General features: G+C 38.5%; 1 protein-coding gene across 1 annotated transcript; it reads left to right on the forward strand.

Annotated features, from left to right (window-relative positions):
• The first annotated feature begins 342 nt into the window (after nt 1-342).
• On the forward strand, nt 343-21,225 carry LOC116512216 (cytochrome b5). Its single transcript, XM_032222567.1, has 5 exons — nt 343-646; nt 15,215-15,343; nt 16,647-16,676; nt 19,030-19,064; nt 20,263-21,225. Exons 1-5 carry the CDS (start codon nt 497-499, stop codon nt 20,339-20,341), a joined length of 423 nt encoding a protein of 140 aa, XP_032078458.1. The 5' UTR covers nt 343-496; the 3' UTR covers nt 20,342-21,225.
• The last annotated feature ends 30 nt before the right edge of the window (nt 21,226-21,255 follow it).

A 21,255-nucleotide genomic window follows, 5' to 3' on the forward strand; every position in this document is an offset into this window, starting at 1 on the left:
ATTTAACAATGCCATTCGATGACAAATAAGCAGTTTGTTTCCCCAGTCGAAGTAATATCTGTAGTACAATTTATAATTCGCATCCCCGTGTTCCGTTTTCTGTATCATCTGTTTCTATTTTTTCAAGATTTCATCTCTATATTACTTTCGTCAATTGCTCCGCCCCTCCCCTTCTGGCGTAAGAAAGCAAGAGTTTCTTGGAATCTCAGAGGGTTGATTCAGAAAACCAACCCAGCCTCAGCAGCCAGTCAACCAATAAGAAGCCGACAAAGGCTATTTCCCCGCCCCCATCTCCCCCCTCCCCTCAAGAGCAGAGGGCGGTGCGTGCAGTTTAAAGGTTGCTCACGTAAAGACTCTATCTGCGCTTGCGTGAGGTGAGAGGCTCATAGGTCACTGCGCATTTCTGTTCCGCCGCTCTGCTTGCTGCCGCCGCTGCTTCGCGTCGAAGTCTGAGTTTGCGTTGCAAAAGGCGAAAAGGGGACCGAACCAAGCGGCGATGACGAAGTCCAGCGGCGACAAGACCGAGAAAGAACCGTGGCGGGGTTGCTATTACAAGCTCGAGGAAGTCCAGAAACACAACCATAGCCAGAGTACTTGGATTATTTTACACCGTCGTATATACGATCTCTCAAAGTTTTTAGAAGAAGTGAGTATATATAAGAGCTGGAAAACGAGGAGAAGGGATTAGGAGAGAGGGTGGCTGGCCGCTACTGTGTGCTGCTAAAGTTGTAGGAAAGAATTAACGGTGGAACTGATTAGGTTTGGAAGGTTTTCAAGATTCTGCATGGTTACTGAAAAGTGGTGCTCGCGAAGAATTGTGCTTTGCCTGGACCAGAGTTCAAACTGACATAACCTTTAGCTTCAGTTGGGAAATTACACCAGTCTAGTGGTGTAAGTATATGCTTTAAGTACATCAAGGTGCGCTGTAAAAAAGAACAGTATTTTTTAAACAACAGATTATATTGTTTATTGAAATTAAAATTGGATATTTGTGGAATAAAAGTGATAATTACAGAAAGAACCAGTTTGATATAATTTAGAAAAGCAAGATTGCTAAGGTTCTAGGATTGGCTATGATGAAATGAAATCCTTTGTTTGCTGCCATTAAGTAATGCACCTCTCACCTATCAGATCTTCATAGGTAATGGTTGAGCAATCTGTTTCTTGTAATGGAAGATTAAGGACAAGTCATCATTTTGCAGTAATACATGCATGGACAAGCATTTAATCTTTAATAATTATAGCAGAGAGATACTGGAAGATGGAGATTGGAAAAATGATAATTGTGATTATGAATCTAAAATGCATAAAAAATAGGCTGGACAAAACATACCATTTGTTCACAAGTTTGAGATTAGATATATGGTAGCTATCAAGCTGTTTCATTCTGAAATGTATTTGCCTATGTGTGAATATCTGCAGGATAACATGCAAATATGTTGTTTTTGTTTATGCTACCTACCCAGCATTAGTTACAAGGTTAAACTATATTTATTGGGTAAGTAGAGGACATGAATAGACTCCCCTTTTTTTACCTGGTGTGAACTATTGCATTCGTTAGATCTAAAACTTGTTTGTATACTCTTCAAGCTATCAAATTGCAATACAAATATGCATATTTAAAATATGTAAGATTAATAAGCGAGTGGCATTATATATGTTGCTTATCTAATAGTTAATACATAGAAACCTACACAGTTGCTACCATATTTCAAATCTAATCATGGCGAAATAGATTTCACAGTAGAGAAAGGATTATCTCATTTGCTTTTATCTTGGACTGTATATAACAGGACTGTGATGGCGAACCTATGGCATGTGTGCCACAGGTGGCATGCATAGCCATTTCTGAGGGCACGCGAGCTGATTTTTGGCCTTGATTTTTGGCTGTTTTTCACCCTCCAGAGGCTTCAGGGAACTTCTGAACTTCTGGTTTGAGTGTTGGGCCGTTTTTCACCACCTTCAGGCTCCTAGAAAGCCTCTGGAACCTGGGAAGGGCGAAAAACAGGCCTTCCGGAAGTTGGAAAACGGCCCATTTCTGGCCTCTTGGGGGGCAGGGGAGATCATTTTCACCCTCCCCAGGCTCAGAACGTAAAAATGCATGCTGAGATCGATCAATTTAATGGCATTGTTAAGAAAGAATGGAATAATCTTGTTTCAAAGACTGCAGCATTGACATCATGTATTGTAAATTCACAGCTGCATATATCAGTTTATATGTGGATTATTACAAGTAGCTTATTACAAGTAGTCCTCAACAATTGAGCCCAAAATTTATGTTGTTAAGTGAGTTTTGCCCCATTTTAAGACCTTTCCATGGTTGTTAAGTGAATCATTGCAGTTAAGTTAGTAAAACAGTTGTTAAATAAATCTGGCTTCCCCTTGACTTTGCCTCTCAGAAGGTTCCGAAAGGTAATCACATAACCCCAAATTTCTCCCATTGTCAAAGATATGAACCAGTTGCCAAGCATCTGAATTTTCATCCTGTGTCCATGGGTATGCTGGAATGGTCATAAGTGTGAAAAACAGTCATAAGTCACTTTTTTCAGTGCTGTTGTAACTTTAAACAGTCACTAAATGAAATTGTAAGTCAAAGACTACCTGTATGCTAGACCTACGTTGTGAGCAGTGCTAATATACTGAAAATCTTCCACACAAATCCTAGGTACAATAGAATTATCAGCATCTTTGGAAACTGTTGGCATATATATTTATGTGCAGATTTTAGATGATACAGTCCATGTATAATTAGGTTTTTTTGTTGTTGTTAGAGAGTTGCCAAAGAGAAATGTTTACCTTTGAAATCTCTGTTATTTGGTATAAGATATGTAGGGAAAAGGTTGGGACAAGCTGGGTGAATTTGAGGAAAAGTTATACAGAACTGGATTGAACTGGATGCCATCTTGCTGGCTTTTAGACCCTGTCATACAATATTATACCTTTGGCTTTTCAAAGTAATCATGAGTAGGTCAAGGATAAAAATTCAATTTAATTTTAATGCACAGTAACTGCAAGTAAAATAAAATTATGTTAAATGCATTTAAATACATTTAATCCCCAATGTGTTTAATCATTTGCTCCTTTTGTCATATTAAAATTCACAATATTATAGTAATTTTGAAGAACTTTCAAGGTTGCATCCTCCTAGAACAGGGGTGTCAAGTTGGATTTCTTCGAGAGTCGGATCAGCATTGTAGTTGCAGCATTGTAGGCCAGGGGAGTGGGGGAAGCCCGGACAGATGCTTCCTGCAGCATCCTGCAGGGCAAAATGGGGCATGGGGGGGGGGCTCCACGCACAGCTCCCCAGTGCCCCATTTTGGCTGCCAGAAGCACCACAGGCCGGTCCTTTGCTATTTCCAGGCTGGACCTGTGATCCAGATTTAAGCATCTCGCGGGCCTTGAGTTTGACACTCCTATACCTACAGCTTATACTGTATATACATTAGCAGGTCTCTCAAGAAAAACCCTTTTCTGCATTTAAATCCGGGATTTTTATTCTTGGTTATAAATCTTGCCTTCTCCTTTGGATTATATCAAAACCTATAAACCTGAGGAACAATATGAAATCCCTAACTGGATTCCAGGATTGGGTTGAAGGCACACTTTAATTCATTGGTTATTTGTAAACATTTTTTGTGGGGTGGGGAACTGTTATGAATCACTACGAAGTTAGAAGTATATAAATGCCAGTAAAGAAACCAACAATTAATGATAACATTTGTAGATTGGTTCTAATCTCCATTGTTCCTTGATTTTTATTTACTATATTATCTGAGCTCAGTCTTTGTAGTTTCTTTAATAACTTATGGTAAGCAGTTCATTAAGGCAACTGATTAAGAGAAAACACTTCAATTTTTGGATGAGTACAGCAGGTCTTTTTTGGCTTTTCCAGAGCCCCAGAGAAAGATACTGGTGCTTTAAGGCAGTGGTCCCCAACCTTTTTATCGCCGCGGACCAGTCAGCCTTTGATAATTTTACCGTGGCCCGCTGAGCGCGCGCAGGGGTGGGGGGGCGTTGTTCCCTCTCTTCCCTGGAGCCTTTGCGCACGGCCCAGGAGCTTTTGCGCACGGCCCAGGAGCCTTTGCGCTGCAGCAAATATCAGAAGCCCAAAGCAGCATATATAAGTCTAATAAATAAATATTGTGCCATTTTTTCCTGCAACAACAGTGAGATTGGTTCATCTGAGAGCAAATGACCAAAATTACCCAGTGGACTTTTAGGTAAGGGACACCATTGACGGGGGGGGGGGGATGTTTGATTTAAAAAAATTGTTTCACTTAACAAATGTGGCAAGAAAAATTGTAAAATGGGGCAAAACTCAATCAATTTCTCACTTAACAACATACATTTTGGGCTCAATTGTGGTCGTGCATTGAGGACTACCTGCACTTACCTTCAGTGTTACTTCATTCTACTGTAGCATTAAATTTCATATAGAACAAGCTTGTTCTTTCAGAATTGTGGAATTGTTATATAACTGTCTACCTTTAGAAAAGTTTCTCTTGAGTTAAACTCAGCTCCTATAATTTTATTGATGTGTCGTAATTTTCTTAGCAGTAGTATGAAAATTGTCATTGTTGCTTTTGGACAATTTTTAATATTTTACTATTAAATATACAGTACTGAGATTCCCAGGTGGGTTCCCCTCCAATTATTAGCCAGGTTCAACCCTGCTCATTTTGAGAGCAGGCAAAAACAGCCAGGTTACATCCCTACAAATTGAAAGCTCTCTCTCTCTCTCTCTCTCCCCTCCCTTCCTGTCTCTCTGTCACTCTGTGTGTATGTGTGTGTGTGTGTCTATCTCTCACTCACTCACTTAATCACACACTCTGTGTGTGTCTGTCTCTCCCTCCCTCTCTATCACTCTATCCCTCTCCCCTCCCTTCCTCTCTCTGTCACTCTGTGTGTATATGTATGTGTGTGTGTCTATCTGTTTCTCACTCACTCACTCACTCACTCACTCACTCACTCACTCACTCACTCACTCTGTGTGTGCATCTCTCTCTGTGTCTCTGTCTGTCTGTTTTTCTGTCTGTCTCTCCCTCCTTCCCAACCTGCAGATGGGCTCCGGACCAGTGGAGCCTCTTCCTTCTTTTTAACCAGGTGATCTTTATTAAGGCATAAAAATGAGCCTTAATTAGAGGCTCAACAAAAGAAGCTGGAAAGAGATAATGAGATAATGGAGCCAAGAAGCTGAAACCTGGAACTGGAGAAAAACCTTTTCTATCCCCTTACCAGCCCATTCGGGAAGACGATCCCTCCCCCCGTGGATGGGTTCTAGACCAGCGGAGCCTCCCTGGACATCACAGCAGCAGCAGCCCCAAGTGTGCCGATCTCGGCGTTTTTCACATCGGGGCGTGCTGCAAGAGGGAGGGAGTGAAGACCGGGGATTCAGTAGAAAGGAAAGCAACTTCAGAGCTACGGCTGGCTTCCCACTGACCTCCCCCCCCCTCCGAGTTCCTGACAGATCAAATTATTTCAGCAACAGCTTCCCCCACCATGGCGCCCAGCCTCCCCCTCGTACGTCACCTCCGCTCCGTTCTCCAGCAAGCCTCATGGGGCTTTTTGCCTTTAGGAATAAGAATGTTTAAAAGACTTTTTTTTTAATTTGAAAAAAAGATGATGCAGGTTCTGAAAGAGTGAATCTCCGTCGCACTGCTATGCTTTTTCTTCCTCCAAATAATGGTCACTGCTTATTGTAGCGAGTCAGCCTCCTAACTTCAGTCCAGGCTCTGCAACTACCTTCTCTCCCCACCCCCCCAAACCCACAGAAACAGGAGGGAATCGGTCATTATCATTAGCACTCTCTCCCACGCCTGGCCTCCCCTTCGGAGGTAAGGGGCGGGGAAGAGCAGATCTCCCGGGGACACAAATATTCCCCAAGTGCCACCACCCGCTTCTCGTAGCTCCCCCCACAAAAAACAGGAGAGGAGTGAAATAATGCTACGCTTTGGAAACGTGGATCTCCAATGCTAGGGCCATGCCAGGAGCTTCGGGGGTTCCCTCCAGGCTACCTGCACAGCCAGCAGCCGCATCCACAGGCTCCGTGGAGAAAGGCAGGCCATGGGAAAGGGGAGCAAGTGCGCTCCCTGGCTCCCCGCTCCAATCTCGCCCGCCCAGTTCCCAGACCCTCTCTTTGGAAAGAGTTCTCCAGCAGCCTCTGGCGAGGTGTTTTCCCCGCCCCACTCGGGCGCAAAGCAAATAAAGCAAATAAAATATAAAATGCTGGTTTACCTTTCTCTGCTGCTTCTCTCCCTGGCTGGAGCCAAGAGGAGATCCCTGTCCTAGTCTTCCTGCTGCCCTCGTGGCATGGGCAAAACGGACGGTACTTTGTCCCTTCTGTCTCCCCGTTGCTCAGAAAAGCAACTCCGGGAAGGTCCTTTGGTGGCAGCCCCCGGCCGCTGCAGCGATCATGGCCCCCGGCCGCTGCGCGGCCCGGTGCCAGGTACTCCACGGCCCGGCACCGGTCCGCGGACCGGGGGTTGGGGACCACTGCTTTAAGGGATCCACTCTTCAGAATTAATATAATTCTTGGAAGTAATAGCTTTCTTTCTAGGCTGATGTAGAAGTGTTAAAGTCAGGACTTTTCAAATAAGATATCCTACTCCAGTGTGAGGATTAAAGCATTTCTCTTAAATCATTTCTAAAGAGTGTACTGCATTGCAAACCATGTCTTGAAGCTGGAATGCACAAGTGTTTTTAGTCCAAAGTTTGCATTTGGTTCTTGAGTTAATGGCTGCATGTGAGGGTGGCCTGAGAAAATGTAATCTTTGATTCAAACCACAACTTAGTTTCCTAATCTTTTTGAACGAACTTTTGGAGTTTGCATTGGGGGGAGGAGGGGGACGGACAGCTGCAAAATGCAGTCTTTGAACCTGGTGTCAGCTTTTTTTCTGAACAAAATGTTAGAGTTGGCTTTCTAATCTTTCAAGGTTGGGGAAAACTTCCAAATTCTTTCCAAGGCTGGGGAGTTCTGGCAGTTGTCCTACATATATTGAACCAGAGAAGGCTGGTTCAGATAGGGTCAGATAGATTCCATGTTTCTTACTGCTTTTAACAACGGTTTATCACAACCAATAATTGTACAACTTTCTATTGTAGTACGGAATGAATGGATAGCTCATGTGTGCATTAATTTTGAAAACATAGTTTATCCTATGAAGAAAAATACTTTGCTATCTCTAAGTATATGGAGTGAGTGATTTTGAATTCCAGAGCACCGCATGTAGAACATATTTTGAGTAACCAATTTCATTTTTAAGTACAATGACAATAAAGATTATACTTATAATTAATTGTATTTTTATTCTGCAGGAAGTTAAACCCCACCCCTCTCCTAGAAAAATGAAATATCCTGGGAAATATGGAAAAGGCAGAATATTATGGTTCCCTGGATCAGAAATGGAAAAACATGTTTTTAGGCAGGAATCACTCTTAATAGCCCCCACATTTGTCAATGGGCAATTTAAAAAGCCTGAATTAGTCTATTCTACACAACACAGGTAGGATTATAGCAATAGCAATAGCAATAGCAGTAGACTTATATACCGCTTCATAGGCCTTTCAGGCCTCTCTAAGCGGTTTACAGAGAGTCAGCATATTGCCCCCAACAATCTGGGTCCTCATTTTACCCACCTCGGAAGGATGGAAGGCTGAGTCAACCCTGAGCCGGTGAGATTTGAACCGCTGACCTGCTGATCTAGCAGTAGCCTGCAGTGCTGCATTTAACCACTGTGCCACCTTGGCTCTTGGATTAGCCTTCTACAGAAACTCACCACAGGGCACCTGGGAAGAAGCAATGCTCAACCAAATTTGGACTCAAAGCGCAATCTAAAGAGTTGCCCCTGCACGACCCCATGGGACTCTGACAACCAATCAGAATACAAGCTCAGGACCAAAGGCCAGAGCGAGCCAGGAATCTTCAGCATCTCGCTCTCTTTTCTTCTTCACTCAACATCTTGAAGCATGTGATCACGTTTTCTGTTCAGGACCTCAAATCATATGGTCCTGTCCACCATTAAACCATCTTTCTAAGCAGCCTCCATGTTTCCAATATCTTTTTTTCCACTTGGAACTGAACCCAGAAGGACATTTTTTCCAACAATTCTTTGTGAGAATTTATATATTTGGCTGTTTTTAATGACTTACTCCCCCCCCCCCCCAGGGAACATAAAGTTATGCCATAGATCTTACTAGATATTTTGCCTTATTGGAATCAATGCATTGGTAATACGGCTTGGGAAAGCTGGTATATAGTTAATCCTAAAGGAGGACAAAATTCCCCTGTAAACTTAATTAATTCCACTTGGGTTTCTAAATTTAGCCCCAGAAATTTCCATCTAAAGCAGGGGTGTCAAAACTCAAAGCCCGCAGACCTCATCCAGCCCACAATATAGTCAGATCTGGCCCATGAGGCCATCCTGGATCCCAATGCAAAGAGGAGAGATGGGATCAATGTAGCTTTGGCCTGTTCTACCCAATGCGAATAGGAAACATGCCAGCAGTTTGGGGAATGGCATCAAGCTGGCCACACCCACCCACCAAGTTGGCCACACCTACCCAGTGAGTCACGCCAATCCGGACCCCTGAGGTCAACCATAGCCCTGATGCCTTGATCTAAGGCCTACTGAATGGCTAAGTTAAACCTAAACTTTTGATATTACGTTCAATGTAACAGCACAGTACATGTTTACCTTTTATTTGTAGAGCAAAATATTACACAATTGGATTAATTTTAGATCCCTTAACAAATGGGTTTTTTTCTTAAAAAATAAAAAGTCCCTGTCTAAGAAAATTGCATAGGGAGCAAATAAGTCCTTAGTTTATTTTCTCTGACTTGTAGTAAAATAAAAGCTTGTGTTTATTATTAATGCAGTAGCTGCTACAAAACTCTGTTAAAATATTGAGCGTTTGGCATCCATGACTCTTGGTTCCGAAATGTTTAAGTAAACTTCAGTAGACTAAGGTTTTGTTTTAAAAAAAATTCAGTTATTTAAGAGTAAATCTTAACACATTGGGCTGTTATTTACCCTTAACACTGTTGCTTCATTCTCTTGGGAGTTTCACTATCTGAACTGATTCAAGGGCAGAATTTGCCTCTCATATTTACATGTCAGTCTTGTGTAACTTCTTTGGATGCACTTTCTTAACCTTTTTTGAATTGGTCACCAAGTATAATCTTTAATCTACTTTTTTGCTTAGTCATTGTGCATAAGCTTTTTATACTTTCTAAACCTGAATGTTTTGTTTCGGGAAAAAATAACATCTGAAAATTCACATTTTAATTACTGTTAGCAATACAAATGTTTTTTGGAATATTTTATTTTATTTATTAAATTTATGAAGCTGCCCATCTCACCAAAAGTTACCCAAATTTTAAACAATTTAAATTGTTACTGATACTAAGCATAAGCTATCTGGAGTTTCTTAGTCCCATATTTACTTTTTATGTAATCAATCCATTTTTTCCAGTCTCGTTTATATCTCTCGTTTGAATGTTCTTTGAGATATGCTGAAATTTTGGCCATTTCGGCTAAGTTCATAACTTTCAAAGTCCATTCTTGAATTGTAGGTAAATCTTTCTTCTTCCAATACTGCGCCACCAAGAGTCTTGCTGCCGTTATTAAGTACAGAACCAAATTAGTCTCTGCTGCTGTAAAGTCAATACATATACCCAGTAAGAACAACTGGGGGGTGAATTTTATCCTTCTTTTGAAGATGTTTTGCAGGATCCACCATATTTTTATCCAAAATGCCTTGACATTACGACATGTCCACCATATATGAAAATATGTAGCATCACAGAAACCACATCTCCAACATTTAGGTTGAACATTTGGATACATAGAGGCAAGCTTTTTAGGATCTAGGTGCCATCTATAAAACATCTTATAAAAATTTTCTCTCAAGTTTTGTGCTTGTGTAAATTTCACATTTCTTACCCAGATTCTTTCCCATGTTTCAAGCATTATTGGTTCCTCGATATTCTGAGCCCATTTTATCATACAATCCTTAATCAGTTCCGTTTCAGAATCCATCTGTATTAGTACATTATATATCCTCTTTATATGCATTGAGCTTTAATCTCTTATTTGTTTAAACAAATTATCCTCAACTTTTACTAAGCCAATTTTTTGATCTGTTTTCCACCTAGCCTGTAGTTGACCATACTGAAACCACGTTTGAACTACCTTCTCTTCTTTAAGTACCTCTAAAGATTTTAGTTGCATCACCCCTCTTTCTGAGATAAGAAGTTGTCTATAGGTGGTTCTATCGTGTTTTTGTTCTACATTCATATTTTCAATTGCATGTCTAGGAATTGCCCACATGGGCACTTTATCATTTAGTTTATGTTGATATTTTTTCCAAACCCGCAATAAAGCATTTCTTAAGATATGGGGGCGATGCTAAGATGTGAGGTAGTTAAAAAAGTTAAATATCTTGGAGTTAATATTTTAATCTCAAATGGGAAATTATATAAGCATAATTATGAACCACTTTGGCATAGTATACAGTTGGAGTTGAAAAGGTGGGAAAAACTGCATTTGTCCTTGCTGGGTAGAATAGCGGCAGTAAAAATGAACATTTTACCAAAATTTTTATTTCTTTTTCAAATGTTACCAATACTTAAAAGAGATGCGAATCTTTCAGAATGGCAGAAGGGTATTAACAAATTTGTGTGGGCAGGAAAGAAGCGGAGGGTAAAGATGAAAATAATGCAAGATGCACGTGAAAGAGGAGGATTGAAATTACCTAACTTAAAATTATACTATGATGCAGTGGCATTATCTGCAATTAGTGACTAGATTCATCTAACTAATGACAGAATTTTGAATATCGAGGGATATGACTTGTTATATGGTTGGCATGCTTACCTGTTATTTAACAAAAAAATGGATAAGAAATTTAAAAATCATATCCCATCTCACCAAAAGTGACTATAGGCAGCATACATCAAAACTAAATCAATAAATAAATGCATCAAAATAGTTATCAATTATAAAGTGCATTAAAAAGCTCTAAGAACAGAACAAAAACAAGGTACATTGTTGTTATGGATGTGAAGTACTGTTAATTCTTTGACCAGGACAGTTTGAAATATCTATGTTGCAAGATTTTCTATACTTGAAAGTTGAATTAGGGCAATATTCAGAACTGAATAGGTTTCTGATAGGCAAAGATTGCACTTAACATTTGGAGAGGGCAATACAAGTAGGGTTTCATGAGAGTTGAGAGGCTTTTAATTATATATACAGAGGTCTTACACTACACTTCGTTTGTTTTCGCATTTATGAACTACCCATCTCCTTGAAAGAGTTCTCATCTGTATCACACCTTTGATCGTCCACTTCTAGATTGACATTGGTGAGATCTCGCATGGCTTTGCCGGAGTATATATCAGGACATGTCAGATATCCTCCTGACATGTCCTGATATATTAGACTGCATTTTCCATCATTTTGGCCATTGTTCATGCAGGCTTAGATTCATTGGAGCAGAAGGAAGGCTATAATTCAGGCAAACAATATACGATATTTTTCAGAATATAAGATGCACCTTTTCCCTTCAAAATCTGGGTGCATCTTATACACTGAATACACTGGGTGCATCTTATACAGCATTTTTTGCCTACTGAAACCCCACCCCCTTTGCAAAAATGGATGTGCAGAGGGTTTGGGAGGCTTGCAAAGTGCTCCTGGGGACTGGGGAGGAACAAAAAAGGGGCCGTTTTTGCCCCCAGCCCCCAGGAGCACTCATCAAGCCCACCAAAGCTCTGCATGCCCTCCCCTTTGTGTGTGCAAAAAAATGAGATGTGCAGAGCGTTTGGGAGGCATGCAGAGTGCAAATACTTTTTTTAAAAAAATGTACCTCTTCAAAATCATGGTGTGTCTTATACTCTGGTAGTCTTATACTCCAAAAATACGGTAGTTTAAGAATTGTCCTCTAGGTGCCTCTTATGATCTAGAAAAATACAATGCAACAGAAGACATCGCTAGGGCACGAACAGTCCCATAAACCTGGTCCCAGACCATGAAGGGCTTAAATTGCAGCCTGGAGCACAGAGAGGTACAGAGCAGAGGTGTCATCTAAAATTGTCCTCCCACTGCGTTTTGCACCAGCTGAAGCTTCCAAATACTCTTCAAGGGCAGCCCCATGTAGAGCACATTGTAGTAATCCACTTGGGAACTGATTTAAGGCATGAGTTATTGTGATCAGAGTACAATGCAAAACTGCAAAGGTTTTAAACAGGAGCCATGAGTCTGGGAAGACTCCCAGATAATTCACAGGATCTGTCTGTGACAGTGCAAACTTTTTTATAACAGGAGATTGAAGGTCCTCAGAAGCAGGGGATCCTGAAATCAGGTGCCACTTGGTCTCACTATGGTTAAGCTGGAGCTGTTGGTCTCCATTCACACTGGTGCATAGGGAGCATCTTGCTCCATCCAGGGCCTCTGTGTACCAACCAGGATCTATATATTTGTACCCTCCTTCTGTAAAAGATGCCTATTATGGAAAAATGCCCAGGATGCTCAATTGCAGAAGAACTCTTCTAGTCAGGATAATATTTTATTTACAAGCTTCTTTCGCAGAAGACCCGGGATGATGCACAAATAGAAGCCCAGGTGAGGCACAAGAGAAACCCCTGCTGCATTGGCACAAGAAGCCTCTAATTGGTACAGCAGTGTAAGGGGCAAGGCTGGACAGTGGAGAAAGGTGGTGGCAGAGGGGGGGAGGTGGTGGCAGAGGGGTGGAGGGGGAAGCAGCCAAAAGGGTATAGATGGGGAGGAGATAGGCAGGTGAGTGACAGTCAAGAAAAAGCAAATTCCAACTTTACTGAGGGTCTGAGCTGGAAGGGACCAAGCTGGGAATGACTTGGATCAGGGTGGGTTTAACGGGTATTTGGTTAACGACAGCAATGGGGAGTGCTGCGATTTTGGTCAGTAAGTGATGAAGTTACATGTCATTGTCCTCTATAATTATTATTTAGTACTGAAATTCCAATCTGAATTATGGTTAATTGAGGATTACCTGTAGGTGAAAATCCATACTATGCACTTGACTGTTTTTCCATAAAGAAAGGGGACTTTGTTCCCAGAGGCTTTTGTAATACTAGTATAGAAAAACAACAAGCTAGCCAACTGTGAAATTAGACTACGATGGAATGTAGAGATCATGTATTGGTTATAATGTCTTTCATTTGGCTTAATTTCCTTGTTTTCACACATAATATGCTTTTTTGCCTTGCTCTTTTGACTTTGTAGCTGGGTTACTATTGGTTGTTGATATCTCTGCCCTAAGAAACTAATTCTTAACTCTTACATACAGCAACAACTCAAATATATTTATACAAAATAGGAAAATAATTCCTACCCTGAGCTAATAGCCGCCAATTTATACTGCAGATATACATTTGCTGAGCCGAGACAGGTTTTTTTTTCTTCTTCTGTTGAGCTTTTATGAACATGCAATTTTGATTTCCTCCCAGGAATATTGTTATCAGCAAATGCATTTTTGATGAATGCTGGAAACAGACAGTGGATCATACTGTGAGAGTTGCTTAATAATTTCTCTTTGAATATTTTAACTACATTTTATTTTATGAATTATTTTATTTACACTTTATATCGGGCTGACTTTGAAGACCCATCTGGAAAATACTTTTGACCCACAGTGTAATATCTATTTGTTTGCTGGTAAAGGTCAGCTTGAGAATGTAAATTTTGTGCTCTGGGTTTTAACATTTAAGCTCTATGTGGCTTGATACTGAGATACTTGCAGGATGATCTTCAAGTATAGTTTGGGGCCAGCTAACTAATATGTGATAGGAAAGATTTGTTAATGAGAGATTGCTAATTTACTTCTCTCTAAAATAAAGGAGACAGAAGCTCCTGCTCTAGAATAACTTCACCCTGAAAATGTTATCAGTTTCCACATTGCTAATTTTCTGCAAGTTATTAAAAAAGAATTATTCAATAGAGCACTAGGAATATGAAGTATTGTGATTGAATTTATTTGCTTTGTAATTGCTTATGTATTAACTGCTGTCTGCTTATCTTCATTTTATCTGTGTATTATGGAGGTTTTATTGTGTTGCCTTATCTTGTTAATGCTATTTTTATTTATGGGACTGCGGAGATTTTATTCTGTTGTTTATGGATGAATTGCAAACCACCAAGATTCTCCTTAATTGCAGTGGACATAAATTGAATGAATAAATCTGTAGACTAAATAATGGCTTGGTTAAATGGGCATTTAACTTTATTTAATTATAAGAGTTGTAATACTGTGGTATTGAACTATGAAAAAAAATCAAAGTTGATTACTGAACAGGAAAAAAGGAACTTTGTTTTCAGAAGGCCCAGAAGGTATCCGCATGGTGCTCAAGAAACAACTTACATCTAAATACTAGTAAGACAAAGGAGATGTTGCTAGATTTCCGGAAGCACAGAGAGGAACCTGCCCCACTGTATATCGAGGGGGGCTGTGTGGAGAGGGTTTCCTCTTTTAAATTCTTGGGAGTGCTTATTAGTCAAGATCTCACCAAAAACAACACGTCTCTGATGATTGGAAAGGCCCAACAGAGACTTCATTTCCTTAGAGTCCTGCGAAAAAATCAGGTGGAACAACGGCTGATGACCTCTTTCTATCGGTCCACCATAGAAAGTGTCCTCATGTATTGCAGTATGGTATGCTGGTTTAAAAGCTGCGGACAGGAAGGCACTACAGAGAGTGATCAATTCGGCACAAGAAACCATTGCTTACCCTCTGACACCACTGGATGATATCGCCAGATCTCGTTGCTTTAGCAGAGTAAGGAAGATACTCAGAGATGTATCGGTGGTCGGTGTCTCTTTGCACTTCTACCATCAGGCAGAAGACATCAAAGTATAGCCGAACAAACAGGTTTAAAGATAGTTTCTATCCTTGGACTGCGAGGCTTTTAAATACAACTACAATCACTCCATGCTATTTTTTTTCTTTTTCTTTCTTTTTTTCTTTCTGTTATACTTTTGTACTAGTGAGGTTAAAACCAATTTCGTTGTATTTAAGTACAATGACAATAAAGATTATACTTAGATTGTACATTAAAATACTAGAATGTTAAATTATGCTCGAAATAGATCAGTTTGCCTAGTGCACGTTACAGCAAAGTTTATTGAGTCTATATATATATATATATATTGAAATCTTCATGCTTTCTTCTATTTAACAGCATCCTGGTGGAGAAGAAGTCCTAAGGGAACAAGCAGGCGGAGATGCAACAGAAAGTTTTGAAGATGTTGGACATTCTACAGATGCCCGGACATTGTCAGAAACGTTTATTATAGGGGAGCTTCATCCAGTAAGTATAAAAAGCATGGATATTCATGTTCTTATACAGATAGTCCTTGACTTAAGACAGTTCATTTAGTGACTGTTCAAATTTACAATGGCACTGAGAAAAGCAACATGGCCATTTTTCAGATTTACGACTTTGCATGATCATGTGATCAAAATTCAGGCACTTGGCACCTGATTCATAGGCATGATAGTTGCAGTGCCCTGGGGTCATGTGATCACCTTTTGCAACCTTCTGACAAGCAAAGTCAGTAGGGAGGCCAGATTCACTTAACAACCGTGTTACTAACTTAACAATTCCAGGGATTCACTGAACAACCGTGGCAAGAAAGATTGAAAACATCACTTAAGAACTGTATTGCTTAGCAACAGTAATTTTGGTCTCCGTTGTTGTAAGCTGAGGACTACCTGTAGTTTTCATGTTTCAATAAAAGTTGCTAAGTTAAAATTGTTGAAAACATTCTTCTGTAACCCAGATTCTTCCAGATATTTTTGTACTACCCAGTCACTACATAGCCTGTTATCAGGAATTACAATCATTGTTCAAAAGTATTTTGCTGGATGCAAATACTGGCACAATTGGATAATGCATTTTACCTAAAGTGCAATAATTGAAGTGTTATATTTTATAACGTATTTCTATATTGTACTTTTATATTCAAAATATATTATGAAATATTATAAATTCAAATAACAGAGCAACCTGACATGGGGGAAGGAGAACATTATTAATGAGCAACGTCTTTCTATTGCTAATGCTATGTTAGGTTTATTAATCCTTTGGTTTAATACTGTGGTCTGTTTATTCCAAAATTGCAGGGCTCCCCCATGAAAATGTAAATAAAATTATTAATTAACATATGTAAAACAGATGTATATTTTGATTTCTCATTCTACATTCTTTGTAAATGGGCCCTCCTGCTGATTAATGGTTCTCTCTGGAAAAGTACAGCTTTAGTATATAAACAGCCCTTGCCTTATTCTGTACAAGAATTAATTTTAGCAGCTTTTATTAAAATGATAACTCAGCACTTTACCTTCCAAAATAATATCTGTTACTGCTGCTTTTGCTATTGCAAAGGCAGTAGAAAATCTGTGCAGAATTTATATTTCATCGTGATTTTGTACATTTTAATTCTTTTAATATCACTTTGCATTAGCTGTGTTATACTATGTTCAATATTGTGCTATAAACACTTACCTATTTTTTTAAAGGAAAGATTATGATTTATCTCTTGAAGAGATAACCAAGAGTGATTTATGAATGATTAGATATCTAACAAAATAAAATGTTTTATATCTTTCAGGATGATTGGGAAAAAGTTGAAAAACCAATGGTAAGCATTTCTCTTTCAAATTTCAAATCCCATTTCATCATAACATTTTAAATAAATACTAAATACAGCTATGGCTACATTTTCTTATAGGAATCTCAGATTTTGGCGAGGTTGACACAGCAACCTTGCCAAATAGCAGCCCAGTCAAATGTTTTCTAATGTAATCTCTCTTTATCTCACTGTTTTGGAGGGTTTGGGGTGGAATGCACAAAAGTTTAAGTAGGAGCGTTCTATACATTGAGGAGGGCTGTTCATTATAGTGGTGAAATTCTTTCCAAGAGTTTAGGTGGAGATGAATAGTTGAACAAATATTCTTTAATGAATTATGTAGTCAGAGGGACACGGTGGCTCAGTGGCTAAGACGCTGAGCTTGTCTATCAGAAAGGTTGGCAGTTTGGCGGTTCGAATCTCTAGCACCGCGTAACAGGGTGAGCTCCTGTTACTTGTCCCAGCTTCTGCCAACCTAGCAGTTTGAAAGCATGTAAAAATGCAAGTAGAAAAATAGAAACCACCTTTGGTGGGAAGGTAACAGCGTTCCGTGTGCCTTTGGCATTTAGTCATGCCGGCCTCATGACCACGGAGATGTCTTCAGACAGTGCTGGCTCTTCGGCTTTGAAACGGAGATAAGCACCGCCCCTAGAGTCAGGAATGACTCACATATGTGCAAGGCGAACCTTTACCTTTATAGGATAATCACTAGATTGTTAATCAGTACGTATGGCTTAACATTGTCTCAGTGAGTCAGTCTTATATTGCCTGATGGTGTAGAATTAATTACAGTTGGTCTATTAGCTAATAGCCTCAGATATCCTTGAGGAGGGCACCATCAAAGATTATATCATGAATCATTTATTTGGAGGAATTACGGATAGAACCTTAAACTTTATGAATGCAGAATATTTTTTTGATTCCTGGTAACTGCCTTGACTGGTCCCTGCAGTCCCTGCTGAGGTTTCTCAGAAATGGCTTGTCCTTGTCTGCTTAAGGACAAGAGGAAGTGATTGATCCAAGGTCACCCAGCTGGATTTGGGCTTAATTCACAGTTTCCTGGTTTCTGTACTTCTCTAAACTTTGCAGATGTAGCACTGTCATAGCTGTTTCCTCCCCTAAATTATACTAGGTATATTATTAGACTAGTTTTATTTAGACTATATTATTTACTGTTTCAGTAAAAATTAGTCAAAGCCAGCTGCCCATTGGACTATATACTCTTTTGGAGTTAATAATGTTGAACAAAGTGTAAAAAAACATTGTGCATATTAAGGTATATTTGCTGAATCTTATTCAAGTAAGGTTAAATTAACAACAACAGAACTTGTCTCAGAAAAAGTGCTTGGGCAAATGTCAGAAAAGTGAGCTCTGACCTGGCAAAAAGGTTTGAGGAAGGATGTTGTTAACTCCAGATAATCAAAAATAATAGTGATAAATAGCAATAACTGCATTTGCTGGAAGTATTATCAAATTAGCTTTTTAATAATATACAAAAATAAAAAATTCTTCTATCCAGTCCGTGTAATGAAAAATATACTAATAATTGATCTGTCTGCAAACAGCATATATCAGCAATCCATTCTTGCAGTTAGATATTGATTGATGTTGTATGATTAACTTGGCTAGTCGGTTTCTATGAAGAATCATAATTCCTTATGCCTTAATAAAACCAATAAAATACATGAGTTGAAAATTGAGATTTCAAACCAAAATATGGTAATATTGGGCATGTTCAAATTATTTGAATTAATGTAAACATTTGCCAGTTTTTAGCAGTAAAGTAACCATCAGTCAATACTGAGTAGTCTCCAAGATGTTCATCTATACAAAAAAAAATATCTGTTTTATTATCTACATTTTATGAGCAAAAATGGGTAGTTCTTTTGGTTGGTTGGTTTCCTGTGAATGCTTAAACTTCATAATAAAAGTTAGTTAATTGATCTTTATTGTCAAGCATTCTTTGTAGCAGCTTTTTCCATTATGAAGGAAAATGGAATGTACATGTAGTACTTAATGTTAATCATTTATCTAACTCAACAGACAGTTTCACGTTTTTAGCAACCAAATTGAATGTTTGTAGAATTGTGTGACCAATTTCATGGGTAAAAATGCTCCAAATGGAACTCCTAAAAACATAAACAATTAATTTGGATCCCATTTAAAATGCTGTACAATTTATTGAATTGGAATTCTAACAGTTCTAACTAACTAGGGAGCACCAATATTTAATGATATCTGAAAATAGGTAGGACAAGATACAAGAGTAAACCTGGGGTAATTTGAAAAATGAGGCATTTTTCTATTAAGAAAGAGAAACTTAGAAATCATTTAAGATCTGTGACTAAATGTCTTTGTCTTTCAGGACCATTATGTTACCAATGTTGACTCTAATGTCAGGTACATTTTTTATTCAATTTGTAATTCGATAGTACTGGGTTCTAATATAATTTAGCACGAGTTCTATTAACAATAGATTGGGATAATAATGGGTTGTCAGAATTGATTTTTGCTAAGTTACTATAGCTGGGATTTGTCTATAATAATTTGTGTGTAATTTATATTAATTCCTTAAATATGATTGATTTTATTATGTAAGTAAGTTAGTTCCCATGGTTTATCTTGTATATCATATCCTCTTCAGGTAAGATGTATCATCATATTCAGAAAACTAGGAAGGATACTTAAAACTAGTATGCTTTAAGTATCCTTTATGGCTGCAGTCCAGGGATTAATATTGATCATGCCTCCTGAAACTTTCACTAATCCTTTTGGGATCTCCTATATATGTTGGATATGTTTTGAGAGGTATACACTTGTAAGAATACAAAGGAATTTATTGGGCTTGTATCTTCTTGAACAGCTCAGACTGTTAAACAGAAGACATCTCTTGAGTTGGATTATATCTAAGAATACTTTTGTGGTCACTTTTAAGTAAAAAAACCAAACTGTTATTATTTTGCATTTCATTTCCATCCATGATATAGTTCAACTCAAGAAATCTGCCTTTTCTTGGGACACACACAGTCTTAATTATGTTTACTCAGTCAGTTATATTTACTCAGTTGTATAAAGCATTTATTTTACTACCAAGCAAATTGCCTCACTGCTTGCCTAACCATGTGGTAGCAAGGTAATTTATTTCTGTGTTCAGAATCCATTATTGAAAATACAGGTAGTCCTTGCTTAACTACTGCAATTGGGCCCATAATTTGGGTTGTAAGTCATTGCAGCCATTAAGCAGGTCACTGTGTGATCTGTCTTGATATTATGATTGTTTTATGACCATTGTAAAACAAATCATCAGGGTCATTAAGTGAACACCTGATCATTAAGTAAATCCAATTAAGCAATGACCATGGTATTCTGCAGTCATAAAGTGAACCTTAGGCCAACCACTTGAAATGCGGGAGGGAGTGTGGCAGTTGTAACTTTGAAGGTCATAAGTAACTTGTTTTGAGCCTATTGTAACTTAAAATGGTCATTAAGCAACCAGTGGTTAAATGAGGACAACCTGCAAATGAATATATCTTCTGAAACATTTCATCACTAGTGGGTATAGTATAAAAATAATGTTTTGGGTTTTGTTTTTTTCCAGTTCATGGACCAACTGGTTGATTCCAGCAATAGCAGCTATCATTGTGGCCCTTATGTATCGCTTGTACATGTCGGAGTAAACCTGGTAGTAAGAAGTAATGATGGGACACTCTGTTTTGGGCAAGAAAATGAAATATATACCTAGGGGCGCCATATCAGGACAGCATCTTAAAACCAACTTTAAAGAAGTGCATTCCTCTTTATATCAGAATTTAATTGTTTTAATACCATCCTACATAATGCTGCCTTTTCCTATTTTGTTTTCAAATGCTAATATTTTTTCTTTTGTATCTTCATGTCTATCGTTTAATCGCATGTTGCTAAAATGCTTCTCTTAAAATTAAGAACACTCACATAGTATTCAGTTTCTTACTATTTAAAATTTGTCTGATTCTAATGAATTATTTAGGCTTCTTTTACAAAAATAAGTTAGATGGAAGTTTGTGTCTGTGCAAATTTTTCCATCTTTGTCATTGTTTATACTCTGATGTATTTTCTTTGATGTATAGCTATATCATTTTTAAAGAGTTTTCAGTATGGAAATGATAAACACTCAAAATAATTTCAGTTTTGTTAATAAGGATATTGCTGTGGATCCAAATATTTCATTGTGTAAAATAAAATACTAATTATCCTTAAATGATTTGCGATAGGGAGGATTTATAATAGGCATAAAATCTTCAGTGGTCTTCATTGTTTATATAAGATCTATTGAACTTCAGAAGAAAAAAAAGAAAACAATGTCAGATAGAGGTAAATATGTACGTTAAACAGTAGGTCACAGGGAACATTAATCAAGAGCAAATCTAGATCTAAATAACTTCATCTTAAAATGCTTATATACTATGCTGTATGGTTCTTGGCTGTATTATGGATCTTTGATTTATTAAATTGTTGTACAGGTATGAAACAGCAGGATAGTGTCCCTTCAAAAACGTGTGCAAGAAATAAAACATTTTCTTGTGTCTGTATACAAAGAAAAAAAAGTGCCAAT

The sequence above is a fragment of the Thamnophis elegans genome, chromosome 8, assembly GCF_009769535.1.
Source record: "Thamnophis elegans isolate rThaEle1 chromosome 8, rThaEle1.pri, whole genome shotgun sequence".
NCBI classification, from domain to species: domain Eukaryota; kingdom Metazoa; phylum Chordata; class Lepidosauria; order Squamata; family Colubridae; genus Thamnophis; species Thamnophis elegans.

What these genes read in the sequence shown, in the direction of transcription:
- LOC116512216 (XM_032222567.1), top strand. Translation starts at nt 497, where the DNA reads ATGACGAAGTCCAGCGGCGACAAGACCGAGAAAGAACCGTGGCGGGGT. An exon ending in TTATAGGGGAGCTTCATCCA is followed by an intron (nt 15,344 to 16,646) that starts GTAAGTATAAAA and finishes TATATCTTTCAG; the next exon opens with GATGATTGGGAAAAAGTTGA. An exon ending in AAAAAGTTGAAAAACCAATG is followed by an intron (nt 16,677 to 19,029) that starts GTAAGCATTTCT and finishes TTTGTCTTTCAG; the next exon opens with GACCATTATGTTACCAATGT.